General features: G+C 43.6%; 1 protein-coding gene across 7 annotated transcripts in view; it reads right to left on the reverse strand.

Moving 5' to 3' along the window:
• The window catches only part of PATJ (PATJ crumbs cell polarity complex component), a 141301-nt gene that overhangs the window by 75077 nt on the left and 38299 nt on the right, over window positions 1–27925 (reverse strand). For all 7 annotated transcript variants that reach the window (XR_005257687.1, XM_038143825.1, XM_038143824.1 and 4 more), the window contains exons 17-26: window positions 17773–17982; window positions 16821–16940; window positions 13677–14051; window positions 12386–12506; window positions 11683–11839; window positions 10608–10679; window positions 9567–9744; window positions 8620–8730; window positions 7811–7888; window positions 4640–4757 (exon numbers count right to left, since the gene is read on the reverse strand). Coding sequence is in view for 6 of the 7 variants with exons in the window: in XM_038143825.1 (XP_037999753.1) it covers window positions 4640–4757; window positions 7811–7888; window positions 8620–8730; window positions 9567–9744; window positions 10608–10679; window positions 11683–11839; window positions 12386–12506; window positions 13677–14051; window positions 16821–16940; window positions 17773–17982 (1540 nt within the window). In the remaining variant the exon portion in view is untranslated. The remainder of the gene's footprint in view (window positions 1–4639; window positions 4758–7810; window positions 7889–8619; window positions 8731–9566; window positions 9745–10607; window positions 10680–11682; window positions 11840–12385; window positions 12507–13676; window positions 14052–16820; window positions 16941–17772; window positions 17983–27925) is intronic.

Genomic DNA, 27925 nt, shown 5'->3' on the forward strand with positions numbered 1-27925 from the left:
AATTACTACTTCTGCAATGTTTTATTCTCATGAAGCTTGAAGCCTTTTTCCAAGCTACAACTTCCCCTCTGAGCATCATCTCTGTTTGCTGTTGATTGCAGTGACATCTATTGGAGAGGCAGTGCTTGGCTGCACGAGCTGCCTCCACTGGGATCAACATTTTCAGCTGATCCCCCCCAAAATGAAAAGTAAAAGTTAGGATTGCTTTTCCTTTGTTTCAGCACAACTTTGCATACACCAGACTCCGAACAGTGAGATGCCCAGGAATTATGAGTGGGTTGGCTTTTATTTAGTCATTTGTTAATAATCCTGGCATTTTCCCAAAATGCTGATCCTGACGTTGCCATCCTCGCCCACAGCAGTGCACAGACACTTCCAGAGATCCTTTTCCTGCCCACCCCATCAACCTGACCCATACCCTCCTCAGACTCTCAACTGACCTGGATTCCTTTTTTTCCATCTTTTATTTTTCTGCTCTCGCTGATCACAGACATCACTGGCACTTGCATGCTGCTAAAATCCTCAGGTGTGTTAAGAGCTGCCCAATCCCAACCCAACCCTCCTGCACCCACAGATTTATCACAGCGGGGGATTGCAGAACCATGGAAGGATTTGGGTTGGAAGGGACCTTAAAGTTCATCCAACCTGGCTTTGGATACTTCCAGGGATGGGGAATCCACAACTTCTCCATTCCAGGGCTCCCTCACCCTCTGAATCAAGAATGGAAAGTCAAAATACCAGAGAAGTTTAAAAATCTCTTGCTTTAGCAGAGAAACCACTGTTCCTCAAAAAGGCATCTTGGGAAGATAAATTATTCTGCTTTCTTAGAGCTCCATTGATTTCTACATTATCTAGAGACAAAATAAGAGGAAGGGGCATTATTATCCCCTTATTAGATACAGTTAAATATCCTTGCAGACAGGAAGTCTGAGCACAGCAGTAGCTTAGTCCATTATCCAAGCCACCTTCCACAAATTTTTTATTACCATCTATTTTTATTATTTTAGACTTTTTTGAAACCAACCAGATCGATCCTAGTCAACTAACTGACAAAAGATTCCACTAAAGGTAGAACAGCAACTGAAATTAAGGATTTCAAGTCCTTTCAACAGGTGTCCTTACAGTTTTTCTAGAATGGTTTTTCTCCTCTCTGTCTAATTTACGTTTGCTACAACTTGGTCACGAAAGCATATCCAAACTGTACAGCCAGGAATTCCCCCAAGGAAAACCTCACCAAAAATCCCACTACAAACTGCTCTGCCCATCCATTTCCTCTGCTTCTTTTTACTACCAAGCCCTCATTATGGCACTAAGCCACCACGGGGTGCACACAAGTCCATTAGCAGGTTCTTGGGGCACACCTCCAGCCACCCCCACTCCAGGAAAACACACCAGTGCCTACTGATGCCTGCAGCACAGCTGCTCACAAGCACAAACAGCTCCTTTGTGTGCCTTCCTCTCCTTTTACTTGTTTGGATTTAAAAAAAAAAAAAAATAAAAAGAAATCCTATTCACAACCCGGTGTTTTTCAGATTTGGGAAGTTTTATTTAAACTTGTTTCTCCAAAACAGGCTCTGCCACAGGCAAGCATGGGAAGGGAAAACTCCAAAATGTTTCAGGTCTGGAGGATGAAGCGTTTTGAAAGCTCCTTTTGCTTGGATGGACAGGCTCCTTGCAGGATGGACACGCTGCAAGTTGTGCAAAACTGCTTCCATGCATAAAACCAAAAAGAAAGCCTTGAAACAACAACCTCGAAGCAAAGAGAAAACAAAACCCACACACAGGGTAAGAGCTGGGTACAGATAAAGATTTGGCAGTGCCACTAGAAGGATGAATAAAACAAGAGGAAATACAACTTTCAACTTGCCTTCAAAGTCAAGGAAAAGCCATCTAAGAACTTGGGAAATGATGTTGGAAATACTGGAGGCATGAAGCAAAGGAGAAGCAGACCTGAAACTAAAGGGTCTTGGGAGCAAGAGTCACATTTGAAAATACAAACCAACCAAACAACAAAACACCTGGAGCTGTAAACTTCTTAAACCACAGAAACACGGAGGACATGTCTGGAGTTTCTCTAAACCAAAAACTACCTCACAGTTTTATTCACAACAAGGATTTGCCCTTTTTGGATCAAAACCAACCCTTGGAAAGAAAAGGGAGAACATGTACAAGAAATGACTCTTTGCTCCAAACAGGAATTCAGGTTCCAGTTCAGCAATGAGAGCTACAGTTTCAGCAGTGGGAAAGCAGAAATAAAAGGGAGCATTGCCAAAAGGCAAGTGGGTTTAGACTTTAGAGCAAATTAAATCAACACCAAAAGGTTATTCAGCCACTTTAAGGGGAAAACAGACAAAACATGGAGACTCTGAGGCCATATGGATGGGGCAGAAAGGAAAGAAAAATTCTTAAATATGGCAGGAAGACTAACAATGCTCTGCTTTTTCAGTCTGGGGAATGATGGAGGATGTGGAGACAAAAGATGAGAGGGGAGTTGAAAGAATTGATAAGCAAGGACAAAAAAATGTCAAGAAGAGCAAATAAAGTATTTCTGGAGTTTGAAAGAAATTGATGAGCAGGTTCCTAACCCTGCAGCTGTGTTAATAAGAATGCTAAAAAATAAAGTAAAATCCATCAGGAGCAAAACAAGAGGACAGGTTTAACAGCTGTCCCACCTCAAAATGCCCTCCAAAGCTTTCCATGCTGTGACAGAGATTGAGAACTCCAGGAAGCAAATAAAGGAGAGGCTATGATGTGAATTTACCTGGGCTGACACCACATCTTCATTTTGAAAGGAACCTTATCTTCTAAATAAGGAAGACAATAAATCCAGCTCACCTGTTGATGTATTTTTGTTAAGTTCCAAACCCAGCAGAATGAGTTGGGTAAGTGGGTAAGGGACAGAGCAATATGAACATAGAAATGGGCAGTTCAGAAAGACAAGTCCTTGTCTGGGTTGGGATTTCTGGGAAAGCTGCTCAAGAACCAGGACAGAAGTTATGAGCATCAGGCAGTTCACAGAAACAACACTGTACTGGAATTTGCAGAGAAGACTTTGTTTTTCAAGTGATCACAGAAGAGGGACTCTGTAAAAGGCCATTCCACAGCTGCCAAGATGCTTAATGTCATTAGGTACACTTGGATCATTTCTAACACGCTTTTTACTGCAAGGGCTGAGGCACAAACTTAGTTTAAGCTTCCTCGGCCTGTTCATAATTTTTAAAGGAACAGAATGAGGTGAGGAGGAATATATCTCTGTTTCCCAAGATGCATGGAAAAGATGGCGACAGCAAAACATTCAACTTCAGTCAGTGAAAGGGAAAGAGAGGAGATTCCCCTGAACAGATCTGTGTGCTGCTGCCAAGTCTGGTAGGATTGATGAATTTAATATCAGCAGCAGCTTTACCTTTTCAGCTTCCAGCCTCAGCCAGCAATATCATTAGGGATGGCAGGAGAGCTAAAAAATGACCAAGCCCATGAATAAGGAATTACTTCTGTGCAAAGTATTAACTTAGGCCCAGCAAGCACTTGGATTGAGGCATATCCTAATTAGACAACTCAGGTGTCAGCCTACTTATCACCCCTATCCTTAACTGGGAATTAGAACTTCAATAACGAGCTGGAATGAGTTTGTTACAACTGGAGCTTTACCCAGTCTGTTTGAGAGCTCAAGATGATGAGAAAAATCACTGTAGCAAAAAGAAAAAATACAAACTAAACCCCAACAAAAGCCCCCACAGAATCACAGAATGTTACACGGATGGATGGGAAATTAAAGATTATCTCATTCCACCTCCTGCCACGGGCAGGGACACTTTCCACAAGACCAGCTGGGTCAAGGCCTCATCTCACCCTATGCTGATTTGGAACAAAGGAGCATAAAGATTAAAAAAAAAAAGAAGGTAACTGATTTTAGAAAGTAATTTAGGACTCCTAATTGCAAGTTCAGTATTCCTAAATATTTTGCTGCAAGATAAACTATGGATAACAATATTCCATTTAACCAAAGCTGTAGTTAACCAAAGCTGTGATTCCAAAGCAGCTGGAATCTAAATCATGCTGCCAAGAACTCTCCACTTGCACTGCTTCCTACTCCTCAGGTCCCTGCTATTCCACAGAGTGAGCACCACCACAAACCACTGCCAAACCCAAACTGGGACAACTCCTGAACCCTTTCCAGGCAGAGTGCTACAAAGCCAGGGGATCCTTTCTTCAGCAGAGCACCAAAACAACAAATCAGTAGATTTTTCTTCTTAAAGGAACCCTTCTTGCTTGAACAGCATTGCCTGGGACCAGCTCCAGGATTTCTGGGTTTTTGCACCAGTGGTCCTCAACTTACAACTGCTGGACTCCACTGAAATCAGAGCAGTAAAACAGAACATCCCCAGTCACTGCTGACATCTCTGCCCAAGCAACTGCTCCAGACACAGCCTGAAAATAAACTCAGCCCTTCCTGTATTTCCTCAGAAGAGCTGAGCTCTGGGACCTGGCTGGGGAGAAGAACCATCTAAGTTACAAACCAGGCTGGGGATTGATGCTGTGGCCACACTGAGCACCACTTCCCACAAGCAATAAAAGGTTTATCAGCAGCTGATTGCGTCCCACAAATGTGATCTGATGCAATGATTGGAGCACTACTCACCCTCTGCACAAGCATCCTCATCCTCCTCTTCACCCAGAGCAGCCTCCTCTGCGTGATGCCTTTCGAGGGCTCTGTAAGGAGGTGGCAGCTTCATGGGAGGTGGAGCCCCATATTTCCTCTGATGGATTCAAAGACAATGAGTTACATGTTTTGTAACCTCTGAGAAAATAAAAAAATCCCACTGTCTGTTGCACTGCATTTGCACAGACACAGCACTTAATTACAATGCTAAATTCTGCAGCAAAGGCTTTTTGTGCAAGGAAGCAGAGCAAGAAGTGACACTGAACATCAAGAAAAAGAACCTAAAACACAATTGTGCATGCACATTTACTTGTTGATAAAACACTTGTGTATTGCCAAAAACATCAAAGTGTGAACATTAACAAAGGGTTAAAAACAAATACTAAAAACAAACTGTTTCTTATAAGCCTCCATAACAAAACTGTCTGGTGCTGATAAACATCACTTTAAAAAAAATATATATAAAATAAGAACTCAATGTAAAATAAGAACTCAATCCTCTTAGTCCATCCATGAATATTTAAACATCACAGTGCGTCCGTGTTTTGGCGTACATTTAAGAAAGGTTTTGAATTATATCTCCCAATAAAATTCTATTACCTCACATAAATACAGGCAGCTCCTATAATGATGCATATAGCGGCGCATGGCAGGAATGCAGAGCAGGCTCTGAGGCTGGAGAGGCTCTGGCTCAGCTCAGCAATTGTTTCCCAGCTCCAAGGAACTCAGTCCTGCCTTGGTTTGCACCAGGACTCCACTAAATGATGCTCAGCTGCATCCCCTGCAAGCCCACTGCTAATAGCAGGATGCACTTTAGAGAGGGAACACCAGGGAGCAGATGCCATTAGAGCACCCAGAATTCCTGTAATTAATTCCTTCTGTGGCTGGGAAATATGACACAACACCCAAACACATCAAGCCCAGGATAATATTTCATTTTTTCAGCAATGAAAGCTGAACCTGTGCATTGATTTTTAAATTCTTGAAGCTGAATTTGTATAGAATGCTGCAAGTAGTGAGCTGTAATATATAGAAAATTTGGAGAGGTAAAAATATCTGTCATCTCATCCATTTAAAAAAGGTAACAGGAAAGCACTGCACTGAACACAGAACACAATAATAAATGGAATTAATTCAATCCACCAGTAGCCAAAGTGTGTAGTCAGAGCACTTGGAAGCACAACGGTTGTTTTCCAAAAGGATGTAACACACTTAATGCCTCCTACTTTCTTCTTGAAGCCAGCACAGACAGAACTGTGCAAAATCCAGATGATCCAGGAAGCAAGGGAGGACTTGGGCTCTACTTTCCTGAGCAGGTAAAGATGGAAAATCTGCAGCCTCACTCTCAGCTGCCTATGACAAATGAGTCACTTTAATATGGCTGTAATTTAATAATAACTTACAGTCTAAATGTTGACCCGTTGGCTTTTTAAGACCTTAAACGTCTGTTAGAAAGTCTGTGTGAAACTACACCAAGCACCCAGGCTTACCCAGCAGTTTCCTGTGGCTCAGAGGGACAAGTATCTCTTATCCCTCCCGTCCCACTGAAAAACCAGACCAGAAAATTGTGCCTGGCTCCTCCACTGCACCACATTTTTGTACCAACACAGAGGCAAAAGCAGAGCTCACACAGCCAACCAGCAAAATCATGTCAACGTCTGGCTTGTCCACTATTGTTTTAAGTGGTTTTCTATAAATTAAAGTGCTCATTTTGAAACAAATAGATCAACAGAGGAGGATAAACGCCAACAAATCAGAGAAAAACCTCCAGCATTTGAAAAGATACAGGAAAAGGCAGGTTTTCCAGCTGGATGTGGCTGCTTTCAAACCAAACTCTTTTGTGACTGTCTGAAGACTGAACTAGAAATATCAGTGATTCCCCATAGGGACGTGGACTAATAATCCACTAACAGCAACTCTTTCCAACTCCGAGACGGCCCCACAGAAGTGCACTGCCACTGCTTTGTGAGCCCACGTTCAAAGCCAAAAAGGAGCTACGTATTTATGCACTGGGGCTCTTCTATATTCCACCCACCAGTTTATAGCAGCAATAGATGAAAAAGGTCTGAAAAAGATTAGGCTCCCTCTTTAACCTCGGAACGCCGCGGAACGCGACACACCGGAGTGCTGCAGATTAAAGGCAGCACGTTGCCAGAGGATGAGAGCTTTTGAGATTAGAAATATAGATAAAAAAAAACACAAGAAAAGGGGATTGTAAGTGCTTCATTGGAAGTATTATCCTCTGGCATGAAAGCATGTCTTCCAACACCTTTTCTGATAACTGAGCCTCGCTGCTCCTGTCCCTGACAGGATCTGAAAGGAGCCTTACAAAAACTTTTGGAGGTAAAAGGGTCCTCTCAAGTACCCAACAAACAGCAGAGTGCTGAGGAGGATCAAACGGAAACTTCATCCTATTTGTAGTTAAACTGCACCAGGCAAAACTTATTGTCTGCATTAATTCTGTCTCTGCTCCTGCTGCTCTCACACCCTCAAAGTACCTGAACTACACTCCTCAGTCAGGACAAATCCCACAGAAAAACACCAAGGCCGTGAGAGTGATACAACTGAAAATGGAAAATTAGATTTTTCCCTTATTAACATAAATTCCCTGTTTTCTGCCAAACAGAGTTTTTCTCTTTCAAAGCTGCTGTGAAGTTATTTGGAAGTCACTGTGCAGTCACTGCCTCACAATTAGCTGAGCAGCCACAGATCCCTCAGTCATTTCCTCATTTTACACAGCTGGGAAATGCAGGAGACTCTGTGGATTTCATCATCCCATAAGGTGATTTCACTGGATTCCAGGCAGCCTCACACTGAGGGTATTATTTGTGTACATGTTGCCATTGCTCTGTTTCTGCTGAACAAAGGGAATCAATTTGCCTCCCCACGGAGCAAACCAGGTACTTCAGACAGATGACAGCCAGGAGCTGTGCTAAGTACAGGGTTTCAGCACCCAGCAGACACCCACAGAATAAATGTCAGAATATCTGGCAGGAATTTGGCAAAAAGTCGTAAAATCAAAGGTATTTCAACAAAACACTTCAAATTTAATTTCAGACTTCGGAGGAAGCTTATCATAGAGTTAGAATACATGCTATTATACCATTTGATTTAGTAAAACCTGGGTACAGCACTGAATGGAATAAATACCTTATCACTCTTATTTTCTTTGTCTGCATCCTGATCTTTGCTGACTTTGATTCCCTTAGGCTGGGCAGGAGAAACCACCTGAAAACCAAAGTAACATTACTCACATTAGAGAGAGAATTACATCTGCAAAATAAACATCCAAAATCGGCTCCTGACAAGAGCAAACCTCCCCAGTGCACTCTGCACTCTGCCCAGTGTAAAAGGGCACTGCAGTGCAGTCTATAAATTATATTCTTTCACTGGATTTACTGAATTACATTCTTACACAAAAGTTTGGAGTTTCTGTGTGGACTTTAGGCAGGTAGAATTGTATACCTGCTCTTACTAAGGCTTTGAAAAGTTTCTTGTCTTGGCCTCAAAGATGAAGAGATGCCTCAAATCTCTTGGAAATTAACTTGCTCCCAGGTAACTGTTTCAGGTCCTTCTGGAGACACATTTCACAAGGAGCTGCTGGTGTGAATCTGACTAACTTTAATTCCAGCTTTGCTCCTCTGGATAACAGTTTATTTCTAGATTATGAAATATGGGTAAATTAGAATGCACAGGGCAAGACTCTTACTACAGAGGTAGGAGAGTTGAATTAACACCTAGTCCACAGATTTACATCTACTCCACATAAATTAGACAAATGAAGTTTCCAATTAGGCCAGAGAAGTAATCAATCAATCAATTGGTCTGTAACTGACTGAAAGGATCCATCCTTGGACACAAAAATGGACAGAACTGGCTGAAAGGAGTTTAGCCAAGTTTAAAATAAGATGCATGTTATGCATTTACTAAGTTTTGGAAAAAAATAGAAATAAACTTACTTTTGGTACATTAGCCAAGCTCTGGACTACGAACACCACAGGATTTCCTGCATTCTTGATGGCATCTACTGCTTCCTTGTGGGTGGCATTTTGTAGGTCTACCCCAGAAACCTGACAAACAGTGTTTATTTTTATTAGGTACAGAGTCATTACAAGGCATCACACACACTTGCAGGAGATTAGTGTATCTGAGGAAGGCATCAAAAACAGTCAAGAGTAATTATTTGTAAAGTACGTTTCGATGATGGCTTAAAGAAAAGTGTATTACTTGGTATTCATAATTAAAAGATGGCCATATGTTGCCCAAAACAATTCTTCTAGATAAAAACATAAGGAATAAGATTGTCAGAGTGTTACATAATGTTAGCTGTAACTCTTTCAGGTTGTACCTGTTTGTAAACTAAACCTGAACAGCACTATCAGTTTGGCACCCCAGATTCTGAAGTATTAATTTGGAGAAAAATGAGTAAAAAAAAATCAACCAGAGGTGAGAGGCAGGAATGACATTTTCCCCCACAGCACCTGCCAGAAATCAGGGATTTATCCCAAACAGTGGTTATCAGTTAACCACTCTAAATCCACACACACAAAATAACAGCCCATAATTCAGTCTGAACACTCTGTGTCCTTGTATACATTAAATTTATGCTCACAGATATGCTGTAACTTATTCCTCATTTGTACAGGAGGAGGACACTCCCATTTTTTTCACCTCCCCCTCAAACACCAGGACACATCTTTTCCTAAATACAGAGGAGAATGTTAAAAGAGCTCCACAGTCAGACCTTAAAAAAAGAAACACCACCAGAGCTTTCCTTTGGTTTTCAAAACAAAGTGTTGCCAATACCTCATGAAGTGGTGGCAGTATTTTGTTCCTCTCTCCACCCAAAGCTGTTTGAGACAATTTTTATTTCTTAGTCTAAAGAGGAAGGTTTATCTCCATTTACCTCAAGTATTTTATCTCCAGTTTTTAAAGCCCTTGTTCTTCCTGCTGGGCTGTCTTCCAAAACTTGTTTGATAAAGATCCCTTTAAGTTCTTCTCCATTCTTCAGGCGCTTTATGACAGTTTGTCCACCAACAATGCTGATTCCAAGAGACACGTCAGGGTCTCTGAAGATCTCAACACTGAAAAAAAAAAGATGTGGCAGTTTCAAGAGCTTCAAACAGTTGGTTTTTTTTTTTTTTTTAACTACAAATGCAAAGCCTTAAATAAATGTAAGCTCCTGGTCTTTCAAGAAGATTTAACAGAGTAAAGGGATAAAGTCAGAAGCCTGAGAATGCTCTCAGCAGAGTTGAGTTTTTCACCCTGAGCAGATCTCACCCCACAAAAAGAGCAAAATTCTGCGGCCAATCCATGCCCACTGGGCAGAGGCTTTTATTTCAGAGAAAGTCAGATCTTCAAGTAAATACCCATCCCCTTTCAGCTTGAGCAAAGTGTCTGGGCATGGGAAGCCCTGCGAGTGGCACGTTAGACAAATAAAGAAGTATTTCATACAACTTTCTGAGCACTGACTTCAGTGCATATTCAGCAGCTCAAGCAGGAACTTTCTGATCATATTTTACTTGGGACCATAAAAACAGCTCACGTAAAAATGTTAACAATACAACAAGGATGTGGCTAGAAAGGTCAGCTTGGCAATTTGGAACCCTGCCATGGGGGTTTAGCAGGGAACCCCTGGAAAGGGAGACAGCCCAGCACTGTGTGCATTGTTCACACCTAATAGTTATTAAATGAGCAAGAACTTGTAGGTCATCCACAACCTAAAGCAGCCAAGCTCTCCCAAGTCAGCTGTATAAATAGAAGGCAGAATTCTGCTGAACATCTGTTAAAAATTCCCTGTCTTCAGGAAAGCCCAAGGTACACAGGTACCCTAAAGTTATTGGCAGAGGAGGAGAGGGAAAAAAACACCCAAGAAGAACTAATGTGGCTCCCAGAAAAAAAAGACATGAGGTAAATGGGAAGGAATAATGTGATTATATGAACATACATCCGTGGTGGTCCCCAGTGGCTGAAGTTTGGAGTTTCTTCTCCTTCTCCTTCTTCTCTCTCGGGTAATTCACTAATTTGGGGCAGAGGGGAGGGGAGGAATAAAAAACAAGAGAGGCATCACCCATGCCAGGTCACAATTCCTCACATATTTTGTATCTGGCAGCGAGACAGCAACACCTTCTCCCACTGCCCAGTTTAAAGCAAATGTACAGAGTCAACAGACCAGACAGGAATTTTTGTATTTAGGTTTAAATATACTTAAGGAATGCTCCAGAAATAAACATGATGGGCAGACCAAATTTATAAGCTGCTCTGTGATACACAAATCTGCACTGCATTTACTCACTGGAAATGACTATTTAAGCAATTAACATTTACTTTCTGATAAATATGCTGTGATGCTTGGAGAGGGATATAAACATGCCAAAAGCAGTAAGCAGATCATGATCCAAGTGGGAGAACAGATCCTATGTGTGTTCCATTAAACCCTACAGAATAATCCTCTCACCTTACTGTGGAGCTGCTTGCCCTCTGAGAGAGGATTTCAGATGAAATTAGGGGAGTACTGAGGGCTGGAATCAACAGGCCCCAAAAGCTCCACTACCCACTGACCCCAAACTGGTGGGGAAAGACTGGGACAGATAAAGCAAATATCCACAGCAATGCCAGCTCAAGGTTCCTCAGCACCACTAAAGTTTCCTGCAGAGGCCTGAGAGCCCTGGCTGAATTCTGCTCCTCCCAAAAGGAAGAACAAATGGAAGGGAAAAGCAGGAGGAGAGCTCCTTAAGGAGCCATGAGTAGAGGCTACATCCCTCTCCTCCAGGCCACCTCCACACTCCCCTCACGGCAGTGCTGGCAGAGCCACTTGCACATTTCTGTCCCAATACTCAAGGGAGGAAACATGGGAAGTTTTCAGGTTTTAAGCCGAATTCCATCTCCTGTGAAAGCTGCAGACCTCTGTGTCTGTCTGAGCACTCCACACAGCCTTTAATCATGATTCAGCTGAGTAAAGCAAGAGGACTATTAAGATTACAAAATTAATGTCTTTCAAAACCTGAAATCTCCCTCCATACCTGCCTGGTGCTGTTCTAGGCTGAGCTAAGGTGGTTCCTCTCCCAGATTCCTGGCTCTTGGGAAGAATATAATTCTCCTCTTTCAGTGCTTCCGTTCCAACTGCTTCTGAATCAGCAGCAAGCTCAGGTCCCTTGGAGTCACTCTGAAGCTTTGTCCCTGAAGAAAAAAAGGGGGAAGATCTGAAAAAAGGAGGAAGATGCGAACTTTTGGTTCCTCTGCCCAGGCACCCACCAATTGTTTCACCCTTGGAATTAAACCCTGTATCCCACCAGGTTCCAAATGTGTTCAAGGCCAGGCTGGACAGGGCTCAGAGCTCCTTCCTCCCAAGCAGGGAGCACCACTTCAGGCAGGTTGATAAATTTATTTCTCTGATGAATCCACCAAATCCTAACCATCCACCTGCGGCCATCTGACATGGAGAAATCTGAGCACAGATCCAAAACCCAGGCTATGGGGCAATTTCTGGTTGTGCTAAAGTCACCTCCAGAGCCTGTCACTTTATTTCTGCATTTATTTATCACTGGTGAGATCTGGAGGAGTAAGCAAGATTATAAAGCTGAAACCCATTTAATGCCAGACTGTCTTGAGCCTGCAGAACTCTTGATTTGAATATCTTCTCATTTGAAAGTATTTTTGTTTTGGTAAAAAAATTGAAATCTGTAAATACGAAATTATGAGATAAAGAGAAACCTTCTTACAAACCTAAATTCATCTCAGTTTTCACTTCTGCCTGGGTAGTTTCAGTATCAAATATGTCTTTTTGGTAGCTGCTGGGAGCTGTGGTTCCAGAAACGTGTGACCTTACAGCAGCATTCTCTTCACACTTCACAGAGGAGAAAAGAAGTAATTAAAGCTAGAAAGCAATGGTATTAGCTTACACAGGGGTATTTGACAGGAACATTAATTTTTACAGCAAACACACACATTTCCTCAGCTACATTCATATTTATTCAGGTAACTATGAAATACTAACTGCTCATTTAAATACTAACTGCTCATTTATGCACTGCATTAAGAAGAGGCATGAGAAACGTTATATGCAATTGAAATATAAAGCAACTGTATATTTCTCCTCACCTGTAATTCAGACAAAAATTTCTTTACTCTTGCTCATCTGTTTTTTATAAGTAACAAACAAATAAATTTAGTATTGTGCACTCTGGTACAAAACTGTCAGTAGAAACTTCATTTTATCTGTTTATACACATAATGCTTAAGGGGACAAGCCAAACAAAACTTGAAATTCTCTGTGGCTGTGATGTCAAATCCTTTTGCACTCCATTTTTTTTTCATGTAAAAGCACACACACCTCAGAAGGTGGTGCGTGGGAGGCTGATAATACCAGTTTTTTGTTTGGTGAGGGGATGAACAAAGAATCAGAAGGAAAAAATAATTCTCAGTACTTGAGGAAGATGTATAAGTAAGAGTTTTGCAATTTACCTGAACCTGTCTCCTCCTACTCCTTAATCCACCACCATCCTTGCCACAATTCCTTCCACCATATTGTTTTTTGCTCAAACACACAATCTGGCTGAAGGAAGTGATTTGGATTTAAAAAAATAAGGAAAAGAGGGAGTCCCTTTCACTGAAGCCTCTGGACTCTCAAACCCATGAAGTGACATTCTGCTGTTACTGACATGCCTCATATCAGCACAGCTTCCAAAATAAAAACCCCAAAACCACCAGTTTTTGGGTAAAAAGACAAATTCAGGATGTCTGTAAATACACCAACCACGTATTTCACTCCAGCAGGTAAATATACGGACAATAAGTTACCTAAAAAAACCTTCCAAAATGTACAGAAGGACAGACTGGTGCCTGCTAGAGGGACACAAGTCAATAAATCTAATTTATAAGTTTAATAAATTAAATTCTAGTAATTAAACTAAATTTATTAAATTAAATTCTAGTAATTAAAACCCTGGAGAGAGTCTTGAGGGTCTAGTTTTGGAGTCTGCCCTGAGGGATCTGTGCTCAGCACAGCATTCCTTACCATTTGATCTTTCCTGAACGGATATTCCAGGGACTCTTTGGCACTTAGGCTAACACTGGATCTTAAATCTTGTATTTCAGCAGCCTCCAGTTGCTTTGGCCATCGTTCTGTGTCCAGGCTCCTGTCTGAAGCTGCCTTCTCTCCACCTGATGCATCATCACCCTTCAGGAAGTCTGAATCCTCCTCATACTCCTCATCCACCAACATTTCCCGTTCCTCCTCCACGTCCTCTGCTCTGGCTTTCAGAAACTCACACATCTCCCAGGACTCCTTCCCATACTCATCATCCTTCTGAGAAAGCTGAAACGACCTTCTCAAGTCCAGATGGGGCTCATCAACGAGTTCTTCTTTAAAAGGTACCTCATCTCTGAAACCCTGCAAAGATCATTAAAGAAATACAGATTTTATACCATGTTTCCTCCCCACTCTTTTAAAGCTGTGCTTGATTTTCTGCCCATGTTAAAAGTACATCCTGATTTTTAAAATCTTCTACCTTTTGCATTTTCTAAAAGAAAACAGACTCTCTGACTTACGATTTTGACACCAAAAGTAGACAGTGCAATTATTTCTTTTTCAATATAAAGAAATTTAAGTCGCACAGCTTAGATGCTGCTGCAGCCATTTGGAAAAACCAATCTGGACTGAAGTTAGGGAATGGAATTATTAATTAACACTGAAACAGCCATAGCAAAGAGTACATATAAATCTAGTTAAAGTATCTCTGTGCTTCAGACATGTCTGCTGTTGCTTCATGAATGCATGAACGTTTCTTGAAATGCTATCAGCTAAATAAACAGCCCAAGAGTTTGCTTATGCAACAGTGTCAGCAACTTAAAAACCCCCCAAAAAGCCTCAAATAAAAGCCATACTTGCTTGCCCCTACCTTGGATATTCCATCCAACTTTTAACCTGGGGCAGAGGGGAAATGGGAGACCCACATACCCCCCCAAATAAAAAGGATCAAAATGACTGTTCATTGCCTTCCTGTTTTAGGGAGAACAGCGCTCAAACCACAGAGCAACCAACCAAAAAAAACAACAAGACCAAGGGAAAAGGTATTCAAACCCGCTCTGAAAGATCTCACTCAACAGTTCTTTTTCTGGGATTTGTCACGTGCTCCCCCAGCTTCCAACACCTCCTGTTTCTCCCAAACGCAATGGGGTGCTGCTCACAGTGAGGCTGCACAGGCAGCTGGGATTTTATGCCCTGCACTTATCCCAGAATTTTGCCACACACTGAGAGCTTTCCCCTTTTTTTCTTCAGGCCACCAAGTCTCTGTGGCCCAAAGAACCCCCAAACCCAACTTCAACACCCCGAGCCCCCAGACTCCAAAACCAAGGGACAGATTCAGGGCTCCAGCCTCAAAATGTTTTTGTTTCTGCTTCCTGCCCCTTCCCAGGCTCCCCACGGCTCTGCTCCACTTCTGACCTTCGGTGTCAGGATCCTGTTTTGTTACATTTGTACAAATACAGAAGGAAAGCCCCAGACACTGCCAAGATGTTTGTATAATTCAAGTGAGAGGCAGGAGAGAAAACAGGAGAGAGGCAGGAGCATAAGGAAACAATGCAGCCAATAGCTGGCATGAGAGCAGAACACCAGCAACCCAGAAATTAGCCCATTTTATTAATTTAACTAGCATTAAATGTCCCTTTAATCCCTCTGATCTGTGTACCTCGATCTCACAAAACACCCAGGCTGAAGAGATCCTGATTCTCTCCATGTTCACTTCATTTCCCCTGGCTCCTGCAGCGTCGTTCTCCCAACACTTCCCCAAGCCCAGGGCACATAAATCAGCTTTCTGTGCCCAGAACCACACAGGGTTTGTGTCCCTGACCCAGCAGTTTGCTCTGCATCCTCCCTGACTGCTGCACTGCAGCACCAGACACCACCAACACCACAGGGAATGCTGCAAACATGACACTGAAGCAAACAAAATCCTCAAATTCCATCATTTTGGGGTTGAAATTCTGGTTGCCAGTGCCTCAGAGTGGGAGCCAGCAGAACACAACACTCCTGGCTACCTGTGTGAGCAGGTAAGATAATAAATAATAATTTTAGCTACTACCAAAGCTGTCACACGAGGTAAAACAAAATGCAAGTAAATTTCCCTGCGGGTGTTTTGTCCAAATTGATCATTCCAGTTTCAGCACTTTAAGATAAAATATTTTCTTTAAAAATACTTAATGGCATTGGTTTTATTTAGGAAGTAGAAAACCAATCTGAGCTGGCAGAGGACAAATTCTCTGCAACCCCTCCCATGCCCCCAGAAAACAACAAATGCCATTTCACATTGTGAAAATCAGTAAATATCACTTATCATCATCCAGGCTAATGTCTTCACAGTATACCCACATCTATCCTATAATACTTCTCCTTTTGGTGCTTCTAATCTACCATTTCAGCATGAAAAACAGGTTTGCACCCAGAGACAGGTACACATGCTCAGCTATACGAAAATGTGGAATTTCTTTTTCTTCCTGTGTTGCAGTTCTGCATGATCCTTTATGTGTTGTATTTTCTGGTGTAAAAAGAATACATTTACCAGCATGAATTTTGCAAAGCACTTGAGAACAGATGAAAGTTACAAGATATCCACATCTCTGCACTGGTGAGAAGTGCAATATTATTGCCTATTACCCTGGTATCTGAGTTTCTCACTATCTTTAATGCCACATCCTCCCACAATAAACAGAATTATTTCTCAGATAGTAAGGATGAGGAGAGTTGAGGCAAGAGTAAAGAAATCACTCCAGAGAACATTAGAAGGCTATGAAGAAGAAAGTATTTCAAGAGTGCCTTATACGCTGAACTACTTTTTTGTTTTGCTTCATGATAATTAAAAGCATTCTGCTTCCATCCTTTACTTACTGTGCAAAGCTGAGCCCACCACTTCTGATTATAATAACAACACAGCATTCCTCTTTCATATCCAAGGTAACCCAAGGTATTTTAATGACATAATAAATTTGATAAGGCAGTCTGGGAGCTGCATTGGTAAGTGCTCCCAATGCACTTGGCACAGTTTGCTGTTAGAGGGAATCCAATACTTTCAGCCTTATCTGAAAAATATACTGTATTTTTTACTTTAAAACATCATTTCCTGTCTGTATAAACTGCAGTTGAACCAAAAAAGTAACCAAATACCTGTGGTGCTTCGAGTATTACTGAGAAATTTGTGTTATCTATTATTTCTGGAGACCCAGGGCTGCTTTTGATGCTGCTGGTATCCACACTGTGCATTTTCTCCTCCTCTCTGCTTTCTCCCTGAAAAAGGTAATCCAAACAATGAGTCAGGAAAACAAGAAAAAAAAAAAATCCCACATCTTTCAATAAATTAAAAGGGAGATGGCGAACCAGCCATAAGAAAAGAATTATAAAAATAGAAATTCAAAAGTGGCGAAGTCAACAGCTTTTATTCTTTGTACATACTGGTTCAGATGCACTAAGACCTAAAGAGATGTGTAGGAAGGGAAGACAAATACAAGGATATGAACAACGAATTACCAGTTTTTAGAAAAGGAAATAATATATTTATCAGCTTTCCTACACTCCTATTTCACAACTCCTCTACCACTCTGAATTACAAGCACTTTCTGTTAACTGGGGCTTTAATTAATTTTGCCTGGGTGCCCTTGATGAACAATACTGCAGCATTCCCCAGTAAACTACTGTTCCAAAGCCTTGATTCCAGAAAAGGGAAATTCTGCTTGAATTTACAGTCTTGACTTCAAACAGAGTAGCTTTCTTTGATGTCAACGGAGCTCAAGCAAGCCCTCAGTAGAGTCTGAGAGAGAAATGGGCTCCAGCACATGTTTAACTGGGTTGCTGAAGTGCTGGAACCTGTGCACAGTGCACATGGGTCTGCCCAGGCACATCTCCCAGTTCCACGTGGATGTTCTTGAAGGAGGAACTTGAAGATGCTGGTTTTGGGCACTGAGCTGCCCATTTGCCAGGACTTTTGGCCCTCTCAGGGCACAGCAGCTCAGCTGTTTCCCAAACGCACACGTGCCCTGTGCTGCATTCTCCCCACAAACACCATCTCCCAATGCCATGGGATGAAATTAGAAAAAAAAATAAATTAAAAACCAGTTCTTACCACTAAAGGCTTGCAGATCCCAAGGGAAACTGTCCCTGGGGGCACAGATTTCAGCACTTCCACTGCCTCTGCCAAGGTGGCACCATCCAAGTGCCTGTCGTTGACGAACACCAAGCGGTCGCCCGGCAGAATCTGCCCCCCGCGCTCGGCCACGCCACCGGCCACCAGGGAGCTGATCACAATGGCTGTTCCTGCTGGATCCAAGGGGTCCTGGCGGGGGAATGAACAAAAAAGCACCCCCAAGTGAAGGCCTTGAAAGATGATGTTTGCTTGGAGTGTGTAAGAGCACTCAAGCACGTTCATCCTCCGATGCTACGGGACTGAAGCCTGTGAGACGTTCCAGCACTGCCAAGGCTGAGAGTGTGCAAAAAGGAAGATATTCCATCACTTGCCTAATCCATTAAGAAATGTTAAGATCTGAAAGGTGACTGATACCCTGCCTGTCCTCTCCTTACACACACAGACACAGCCAGGCCAAGCTGCAAATAGAACAACAACACTGGCAGCCTTCCACCAGCCTCCATCCAGCCTGGGACGTGCTAATGTCACAGAAAATAACCACTCTGCACGTCACCCAAGGGCTTCAGAGCGGCAGAAATGATGGCAAAAGGAACCACTGCAACGTCAGAAATTCCATTCAAAATCTGAAGTTCAAATGGAAGCCCCAAATATTGAGGAAATAGCAGTTGATGCGGGTGGGGTGTGTGACTGCAGTGTTTCTGCTCTGTCGACTCCACGTGACAGCCTGGAAGTGACATTTTTTCCACCTTAACAAGGAACAGGAGACAGCACCAGAAAAGCAACTAGGATCATTACTGAAGGCAAGGAACACTGTAGTGGTGGATACAGAGAGTGTCAAGCAGAAAATATTACACACATTGTAAACTGATGCAAAGATACCCACTTCACTTAATGCTTTATCCTGTATTAGCCTTTGCTTTGTGTCCTGTACCATTTCTATCATGCCTTCACTCATTAAAAAATTATTCTCAATTCAACAAAATTATAAATTATTATATACTGGCAGAAAGATATAAAAAAAAACCCATATGGGGTTTTAATTGTTTTATATATTTTTTGTTTCCCCATTTGTTTTTTTAAGATTGCAATTATAGCCTTTCTCCCCCTTGTTAAGGGCTCATAAAGTTCAGAAATGCTCCTTGCATGCACTGGGTCTCCAAATGCACAATCATGTACTATTTTTCCCTCAGGACTTGCATCTTATTCAGGGCATGGGAGGGATAAAAAAAGGGACAAAATTCAAATCACAAGGACCACCATGAATTCAGCACCTCAGTGTTAATTTGAAAACAGGAATGCTTTTTAAGCTCTTTATTTTTATATGACTATACACTGCTTTCCAAGGGCACATGTTTTTTAAGGTATGTGCAAACATATGAGGCAATGCCTGTAATATCTGTAAAAGGCTGAAATGAGAGAAGTGAAATTAGAGTTCAGCAGGAAGAGCCACGCCGGGACTGGATTCAAGGAAATAAAGATCAGCAACAATTCTCTCCTGTTCTGCTCGATCCTGCCCCTTTTACAATGTTATAATTTTACAATTTATCTGCAGTGCACACAAGATGTTTCCTCCTGAGTGTCACGTCCTGGCAGCCAAGCCCAGCAGGCTCCCTGTGTTCACCTCCTGTGCCAAGGTGCTCGAGCTGCCTGAGCTGTCTGTGCCCAAACCTGCTGCACCTGGTGCTGAGGGAGGATTCCCTGGGCTTCCAACAGCATCCCCTCAGGAGATTTCCAGGAACAAACCAAAGCCCAGCAAGTTCAGAAGAGGAATCCAAAGGGATTTCAAAATGTGAAGGAAAAAAAAGAGCTTTAAGTGTTGGATGTAGAAAACTGAAGTTACTGCTGCCCTTTGTTCTTCCCAGCAAACCCCAACCACCCTGGAACCAGCACAGATTTCTAAACTGGTTTTAATCTGGGGGTTTGCTCCACTGCAAATTAGAAATAACCTTCTGGACATCTCTGCAGACCCAGGATCCAGACAGCCCCTTCCCAGCAAGCAAGGCACTGTTCACATTAGGAAGGCTTTGCTGGAGAACTAAACCAGCAAGTTTTCTTATCATGGGCTCATCTTGCCGTGGCCAGGGAGCTTTATGCTGGTTCCCTGAATGGGTGAATGCTCTCTCAGCAAAACAACACCTTTGCTGACACAACAGCTTTTATAATATGACTTTTGCTGGCTTAGCTGTATTGATAAAAAACGAAGGAAATAAACCCAGCACTCACCCCCACCCATGCAGATAAGCTGACAAAATTCTGTGAGTGAAGGACTGGCCCAGTAATTTCAGTGCTGGCTGAGGATGGGGCAGAACCAGGTTCAAACCCCCGCTCTGTCTGATCAAAATCAGTTCTTTTTTGGGTTCTGGATCAGAACTACTTAAGCAGGACATGGGAATCTCACCATCAGCTGTAGGGTCAGTGGCCTAACTACCACACCTCTGATGAGAAGCAGTCCTGTTTCAACTCACCACTGAAATAAAACCAGTTTTGCTTAATAAATCGTCATGTTTTGGTACGAGATAATTTAGCTGAAGGAAGTGTTCCAAAAGGAAGAGCGATCCTGCAAAGAAGTGTTCCAAAAGGAGGAGAGATCCTGCAAAGAAGTGTTCCAAAAGGAGGAGAGATCCTGCAAAGAAGTGTTCCAAAAGCAAGAGAGATCCTGCAAAGAAGTGTTCCAAAAGCAAGAGAAATCCTGCAAAGAGGTGTTCCAAAAGGAAGAGAGATCCTGCAAAGAAGTGTTCCAAAAGCAAGAGAAATCCTGCAAAGAGGTGTTCCAAAAGGAAGAGAGATCCTGCAAAGAAGTGTTCCAAAAGGAGGAGAGATCCTGCAAAGAAGTGTTCCAAAAGCAAGAGAGATCCTGCAAAGCAGCAGCTCGAGGCAGAGAAGTTTTGAGGACAGTGTGGTTATTTTCCCTGCTTCACAACACACACGAGCACAAGCCATGCACTGGAATTGCTCCATGAAGAGCAGCAGAAATCTTAAAAAAGGGAGCCCACATTAAAAACTGTTGTGCAGGCAAGTAGGAAACTACTCCACTGCTGATTTCAAGCAGAGGGAGCTATTGCACAGGGAGAGAAGAGCGGGATGAGCTGCACAGGGAGAGCTCAGCAGCAGCAGTGCTCACAACCTCAGGGCTCACCAGTGGCTGAATCACGATGTGATTGCCACGAGGAATGCAACAAAAGCTGCACAAGAAGGCACAGACCCACTGAACTTCAAGGTGTAATCATGTATATCCATCCTCTCTCTGTAATTTAATATTTTACAACAATAGTGGATTGCACTGTGCTTTCCTTATCTAAACCAAAGGAACACTGGGATTTTTTTTTTTTTTGAAACCTTGCCTTATGATTTACCCTCAACCCCAAGCACACCCTAAAGAACCACCTGCTATGAAACAAGACAGCAAACACCAAATTCACATTTTTTAAATGGTGAGTGCAACTGGGCCGTGAGGGCTGTTGTCTTGTTTTTGAAAGAAAGCAGTGCTTGCAGCAAGATGAAAAACAGATCCTTTCCTTCTATACTAAGTGCAAAAGGTACAGTTTGTATATAGTTAGTATAGCTAAAAGACAAGTTCACCCCCACAGTGGGATTTCAGGGCTGCCTCCATGTTTACAGAGCAGCTAGAACCATTCCAAGTTCCCAAAGAGCACCAGTGTGACTGCACACCTACCCTGAGGCTCTACACTCATTTTACTTGGCTCAAAGTGATTTTTAGTCACCAGCAGGCAGGAGCAGATTTCAGCCTCCACTTTAACGTGAAGGCTCGTTTACTGGGATGGAGTTTGCAACTCTCCCCCTAAACCTAGAAGTGATACCATTTCAATATTTCAAGAAATTATCACATGGCTTTGTATCACAGCACAAGGGGAGTGCGATGGACAATCCCATGTGAACTGGCCATGTTAAAATGAACACAAATCATACCACATTAAGACTGAAAAAGACCTCCAAGATTGTCAAGAATGGGCCTTGGCACATTTAAAGAGGAACTTTTACCTTTCCTGAAGGATTCTTTTACACCAATGAATAATGATTCATAGGAGCAACGAGGAAAAGAAAAAGCAGTGAGGAGACAAAGCCCCTGAAGTCAAAAGCTCATTTTTAAGAGAAGAATCAAATGCTGGAACGTTTGCCACTTGTGTAAACGCTGAGAGCTGCCCCCTGCCATGCAGCAGCAGCAGCCCAGGACAGTGGCCCCCAGGTAACCCTTTGAGGAACTCCTGTGCTGTAGCTGCTGTCCTCCCCTCTGTGCCAGAGCCAGCCACGGATCCTAGGAACTTGTTTAAAATAGCCACTATTTATTCATACTTAGCACACCATATATTTAACTATGCTGAACCATAGGTTTTCCCTTCTCCCCCAGCCCTGCTCCTCATCAAAACCCACAAAAGTTTCCCGGAGTCCAGGTGTCAAATTTTTCTCCTTATTTTCAGAGCCCCGTTTGTTCTGGATTCATTTAGCGGTGGAGAGTCAGGCAGGGGCCACTGCAGTTGCTGCCTCTGGGATGCCTGGGTTTGGGGCAGTATGAAATCTTTAAAAACCTGAGCTCTGCTAAAATGTTAAGAGTCCCAGGAGTGAGGAGAGTCCTACGTGCAACCCTGGAGCTGCAGCTTTATTGTGGCTTCGACTGCCACGGGCACCAAACACCCACACTCAGAAGGTCTTAGAAGCAAACCTGAGACAGAACCAGCGCTGCTGACCTCTGCCCATCCTGCTGGGACAGAAAAGTGACAAACCAGGCTGGCTGTTCCCTTGTCCCTCCCAAAAGGAGAGGTGTGCAGCAGCCAAGAGAGGGCACTCCAGGCCAGCCCAGCTCCCAGCACCGCAGGCATTCCCTGCTCTGACAACCCATCCTGATCCATCCAGCCAGCCCCTCCCTGGGCTGAGGATGAGGAGCACTGAAACTCCAGCTCCACTGGATGGGAGCAGCTCCCACGTTTGCCGGGGTTCTGTTTGTGTTTTGCTTTTTTTAAAGGCTCCTATGAAAATGTAAGACAAAGCTGCGGGTGACTGACATTCCCTGTGCAAAGTCACTCTCACTTAGTTACAGGCTATATTAGTTTTGGCATCACTTGAGATCTAAATCCAGCTAGCCCGACTTCCTAGAATATTTCAGCTTTCTTCAAGCAACAAACTGCCTGCTGCCACAAAAACACACATCCAAAATAGCATGGCCAAGGATCCCAAAAGAAACAGTTTGAAACTTTTTTCCCCCTGTGCCATTTTTTGATTTATCTGAACATTTTTACAAGTGCCAATTTGTATACTGCAGGTTTCTGTGAGGGAGCCAAAACAAACGCCTTGGAGCTCAGAGGTCAGAGCAGCCCAGCTTCATTACATTTTGCATGGGACTACTTCCAGGTCTAACACACATATATCCATATTTAAAACTCTTCAGTGAATAAGATACCAGGCTGGAAGACTCTTAGACACAACACTTTTGATGCTGAACAAGGAAAAGATGCCCGTCAACAGTGAAAAGAAGCAGAGGCATTTTATGTTTGTCTCACTATTATGCAGAACAAAAGTAGAAGTGCACGTGAGTAATGTACCTGCATGCCCAATGTTGTGAAATTACTCAAAATACTCATCCATGCTCTCAGTTTGTGAAGTGCCTGTGGTTCCTTTTGCAGAGCCACCCTCCACAGCGACCCCAACAATGCCAACGGGATGCAAGAGCCAAGACTGACAAGAACCCTTTTTTGTGCCTTTTAAAAGCACAAAGTGCCTCCAACAGACAGGGAGGAGAGGGAGAGCCAGCTGTGAGTGAGGTCTGATTCCCTCTTTGAGGTGGCCTCACTTTAGGGGTGAGACTCAAGGTCCAAACCTTCTGTTCACTCACTCCAACATGTTTACAGCAGTTGGAGGAACTGCCAAAGGCACTCTAAGGCCTGGAAAAACATCCCTGAGGAAGCGCTCCACTGGTTTTAGTTAGATGCACTGCATCTGAGTGAAATTCGAAGCGTTTCAGACCTGTTTCTGCCTCTTCCACTCGGATTGCAGTCGGCAGGGCTGCTCAGGAAGGAGATTACACAACGCACAGCCTCTGGCTGTACCAGAGAAATAAACTGCAGGCTGATGTGCTGAAGCAACACAAACTTAAATACAGAGCAGTATTCAAGGAGGAACGCTGAACTTTGCTGTGATGTAAGGCAAAGCACTGGAAATAAAACATTACTATTTATTGATCTGCAGTGAGGGAATAAAGCAATGAATTTCAGAAGCTCTGGTGTGCAGCCGGCATTAATCAAAACTTCTGTTGTGGGAAATGTCAGCAAAGAAACAGGAATTCGCAGGGAAGGGGGGAAAAAACAGCAACAAACCACACAGAGCCCCACCCAAAGGAGGAGAGGGAACAGCAAAATAAAGAGGAGGAGGTGGCACAATGGGTTTCCCACACCAGGCTTTCATCATGTGGGATCTGAAATCCTATCAGCCTTCCCCAGCAAGAACCAACACGGTGGCCGGCGGTGACTCAGCCGCGTGGGTCTGGCAGGGCTGGAGAGCACAGCACGGTCCCCACCCCTCTGCTGTGGACCGGGGACCCCAAGGGAAAAGACCTCACACACTACTGCTCTTCCCAAACAAAAAGATCAAAGATAGGCAGCGGCTCAGGGCGCTCTCAGTGTCACCGTGCAGTGGACTCAGGTGCCTGTCGCTATCTTTTAATTTATCAAACTTCTCAATCCATCTAAGGTTTTATCCGCCTTTCATATTTGCTCTCGACAGAGCTAAAGTCTCAGGGATTACATTCATTAGAGTCTCTTAATATCTTAGACTTTCAGACTTTCCAGCTCCAGAAAAAACACGCTGAGTGCTGACTACAGGGAAAAGCCACAGAGATAAGGGGAAAAAAAAAAATCCCTGAACTCATAAGGAAGTGGAGGAAAGCCACTGTGTGATGAGATAAAGAAGGGATAGAGATGTGTGGGAAAGAAGAAAAAAACACCAACAAGCCAAGGGAAAAAAGTATAAATGGTATCACCTACACAGCCTGTGCTCAGCGGGCCTTAACACAGGTTGTGGGTTTGATCAGCTTTCAGAGTCAAAGAATTCCTGAACTCAAAATCCAAGCACAGAGCCCAGCAGCACTTGCACCAGTGAGGTGAGCCAGCCTCAGCACGGGTAAAAGTGTGGAAGTGCAGGATGTGTTTTTACACAAACCAGAGCCCTCCTCTGCATGAAAACCTTGCCTCACAAACAGCAAACACATGAATTATTGAAGACTTGCTGCAGAAAAAGCTGCAAAATAGAAGTGGGGACAGAGGACAGGCTGGGTTTTATGCAACAAGGACCTGCAAACAGTGATTTGGCCCAAAGAACCTCAGAATCCCAGACTGGGTTGTGTTGAAAGGGAACTTAAAGCTCATCTCATTCCAGCCCCAGCCATGAACAGGGACACCTTCCACTCTCCCAGGGTCTCAGAATGCCATCTAGCCTGGCCTTGAACACCTCAAGGATGAGGAAGAGGGTGGATGAGGGAGCAGACAGAAGGGTTGGCAGAAAGGTTGCAGAGAATTTTAAGGCCACAGTGAATCACACTGAGAACAGACAGAACATTCCAAGTGCAACAGGATTCCTTGGATTTGGGGAGCAGCATCTTCCAGCAGGGTGAGGTACTAAGAAAACAGAACACCTCATAAGTTCCATGAGTTTTCAGGATGCTTCATGCTTATCCATCAGCACCGCCATATACCTCAAATCTCATCATTTCAGAACAAATTCTGAGCTGTCTGGGCTGAGCTCTTCCACACCCACTGCTCCATCATCTCCACATGCCCACTGCCAGGCCAGCACAGCTTCCTCCAGCCTCATCCACATTATCCCAGCCTGGCTGAGATGTACCAAGTGGTTAACAGAAAATCCAGCTACAGTTTTGTCCCTTTAAATTCTCGCCTTCTCTCGCAGGCAGAAGACATCTGTGGAATAATAATGAATTTCTTTGGTTTGGGGTTTTTTGTTTTTATTAAAAGCTATTCTTTCTAGCAGGAAATGAAAAAGAACAACCAGATTGGAGAATTTGGGGAAGAAGGGAAAACATTTCTAAAGGTTAATAGTAATAATACTGCTCAGCATTTATTTCATGGATATGTGACAAAGCAAAGAAAAACAGATGTTTTCAGTAATGCTCCAGTTTCTCTGCAAACTCAGGTATTGTCCAGAGCTGCTGCAGCTCACAGGGACAGGAGGGATGCTCCTACAATTTGCTCTACAAGAGAGCAAAAGGAGGGATAAGGAAAATCTCTGAATGCAGGACAGTCTGGGGATCAGCACAGCTTTGTGAAAGGCAGGTCCTGCTTGGCCAAAATCTGCTGCCGTGAGTCTGCCTGGGGTAACCCATGGCTGAGAGAACACTTTAATAACTGAATAAAGCCAAAGATAACAGCAGTGCTAATACTAATAAATACAATGAAAAGGGACATGACAAAGAGAGAGAGAGGAATAAAACCTGAGAAAAACAAGTGGTGCACAAATCTCGATGCCCAGCCTGTATCTGAGCAGTCATGCACCCCTCCTGGCCAAGTGCCCCCATTTATAGATCACATGAATCATATATCACATCAATCATGAGCATGATGTCCTATGGAATATCCCTCTGGCTAGTTCAGATCACCTCTCCTGGCTTCTGGTGCTCCTCCTCACTGGCAGAGCATGGGAAACTGAGAAGTCCTTGACTCAGAGTAATCGCTACTTAGCAACAACTAAAACATTACCCTGTTATCAACATTGTTCTCAGGCTAAATCCAAAACACAGCGCTGCACCAGCTACTTACCAGGGAAATTAACTCTATCCCAGCCAAAACCACAACACCTGCTTAGCGTGGACGGGGGAAAGGCTGTGGAAGTGTCTGCCTGGAATCCGGTGAAGCCTTTGACGCTGCTTCCCGCAGCATTCTCCTGGCAAACCTGGCTGTGCATGGCAAGGATGGCCAAGAAGGCCAATGGTACCTGGCTTTTGTCAGCACTGGTGTGGCAGCAGGAGCAGGGCAGTGCCTGTCCCCTGTGCTGGGCACTGCTGAGGTACCTGGAATTCCGAGGTCACAAGAAGAAGGACATGGAGGGGCTGGAGCGTGTCCAGGGGAAGGGTCTGGAGCCCCAGGAGAGCCTGAGGGAGCTGGGAAGGGGCTCAGCCTGGAGAAAAGGAGGCTCAGGGGGGCCCTTGTGGCTCTGCACAGCTCCTGCCAGGAGGGGACAGCCAGGGGGGTCGGGCTCTGCTCCCAGGGAACAGGGACAGGAGGAGAGGGAATGGCCAAATTGCACCAGGGGAGGTTCAGGTTGGATACATAAAAAAATTCCTTCCCCAAAAAGACTGTTCAGCCCTGGCACAGCTGCCCAGGGCAGAGGTAGAGTCCCCATCCCTGGAGGGATTAAAAAGCCCTGTGGATGTGGCACTTGGGGACATGGGGCAGTGGTGGCCTTGGCACTGCTGATGGGAACAGATGGATTGAAAGGTCTAAGGGGACTTTCCCAACATAAATAATTCTATGAGATTCCTCCCTAACTTGTCATTTAGAGTCCTACTGATGGCCCCCTGCAGCCCAGTGTCAGGGAATACCCAACCCCTAAAGTGACTTCCTGCCTCCAGGTTCTCCAGATCTCTTCCTGTGGGTCTGTCTGTATCTTGGGGAGAGATACACAGAAATCTCTTTGATTTCTTATTCAAGTGGTCTCTGCTCTCCCAAGGCATTAGTACTGCAGGTTTTGGAATCCACTAATCGTGAACACCTCAGAAACTTCTCCAGGAATGTGCTCAACTGCATTCACCCGCTCTGAGGTCCTGGAAAGTAGTTTTAAAGCTGAACTCCAAGAGAATTTTTCAAAAAGCTACACTGAATTCAATTCATGACACACTATTAAGAATTATTTTACACATGAAGCAGCTTAATATGATTTAAAGGATGTAGAACTTTCCCATAGGGGGAGAGAAGCAAATCCTCCGTGAGATGAGTACCAACACAGCTGGTACTGAGGCTTACAGAACTTTGATGTTAATGAATGTGGATGGGTTGTAGAGATGGGAGAAAAGCTGCCTTTATCAGTTTTCCCAGTACCAAGCTGATAGCCATTGTGAAACTGCTTTTTAATACAGCTGTGCAGCTTTTGCCAGTAAGCCACAGGTTTCCATCAC

This window comes from Motacilla alba, chromosome 8, assembly GCF_015832195.1.
Source record: "Motacilla alba alba isolate MOTALB_02 chromosome 8, Motacilla_alba_V1.0_pri, whole genome shotgun sequence".
Lineage (NCBI taxonomy): Eukaryota > Metazoa > Chordata > Aves > Passeriformes > Motacillidae > Motacilla > Motacilla alba.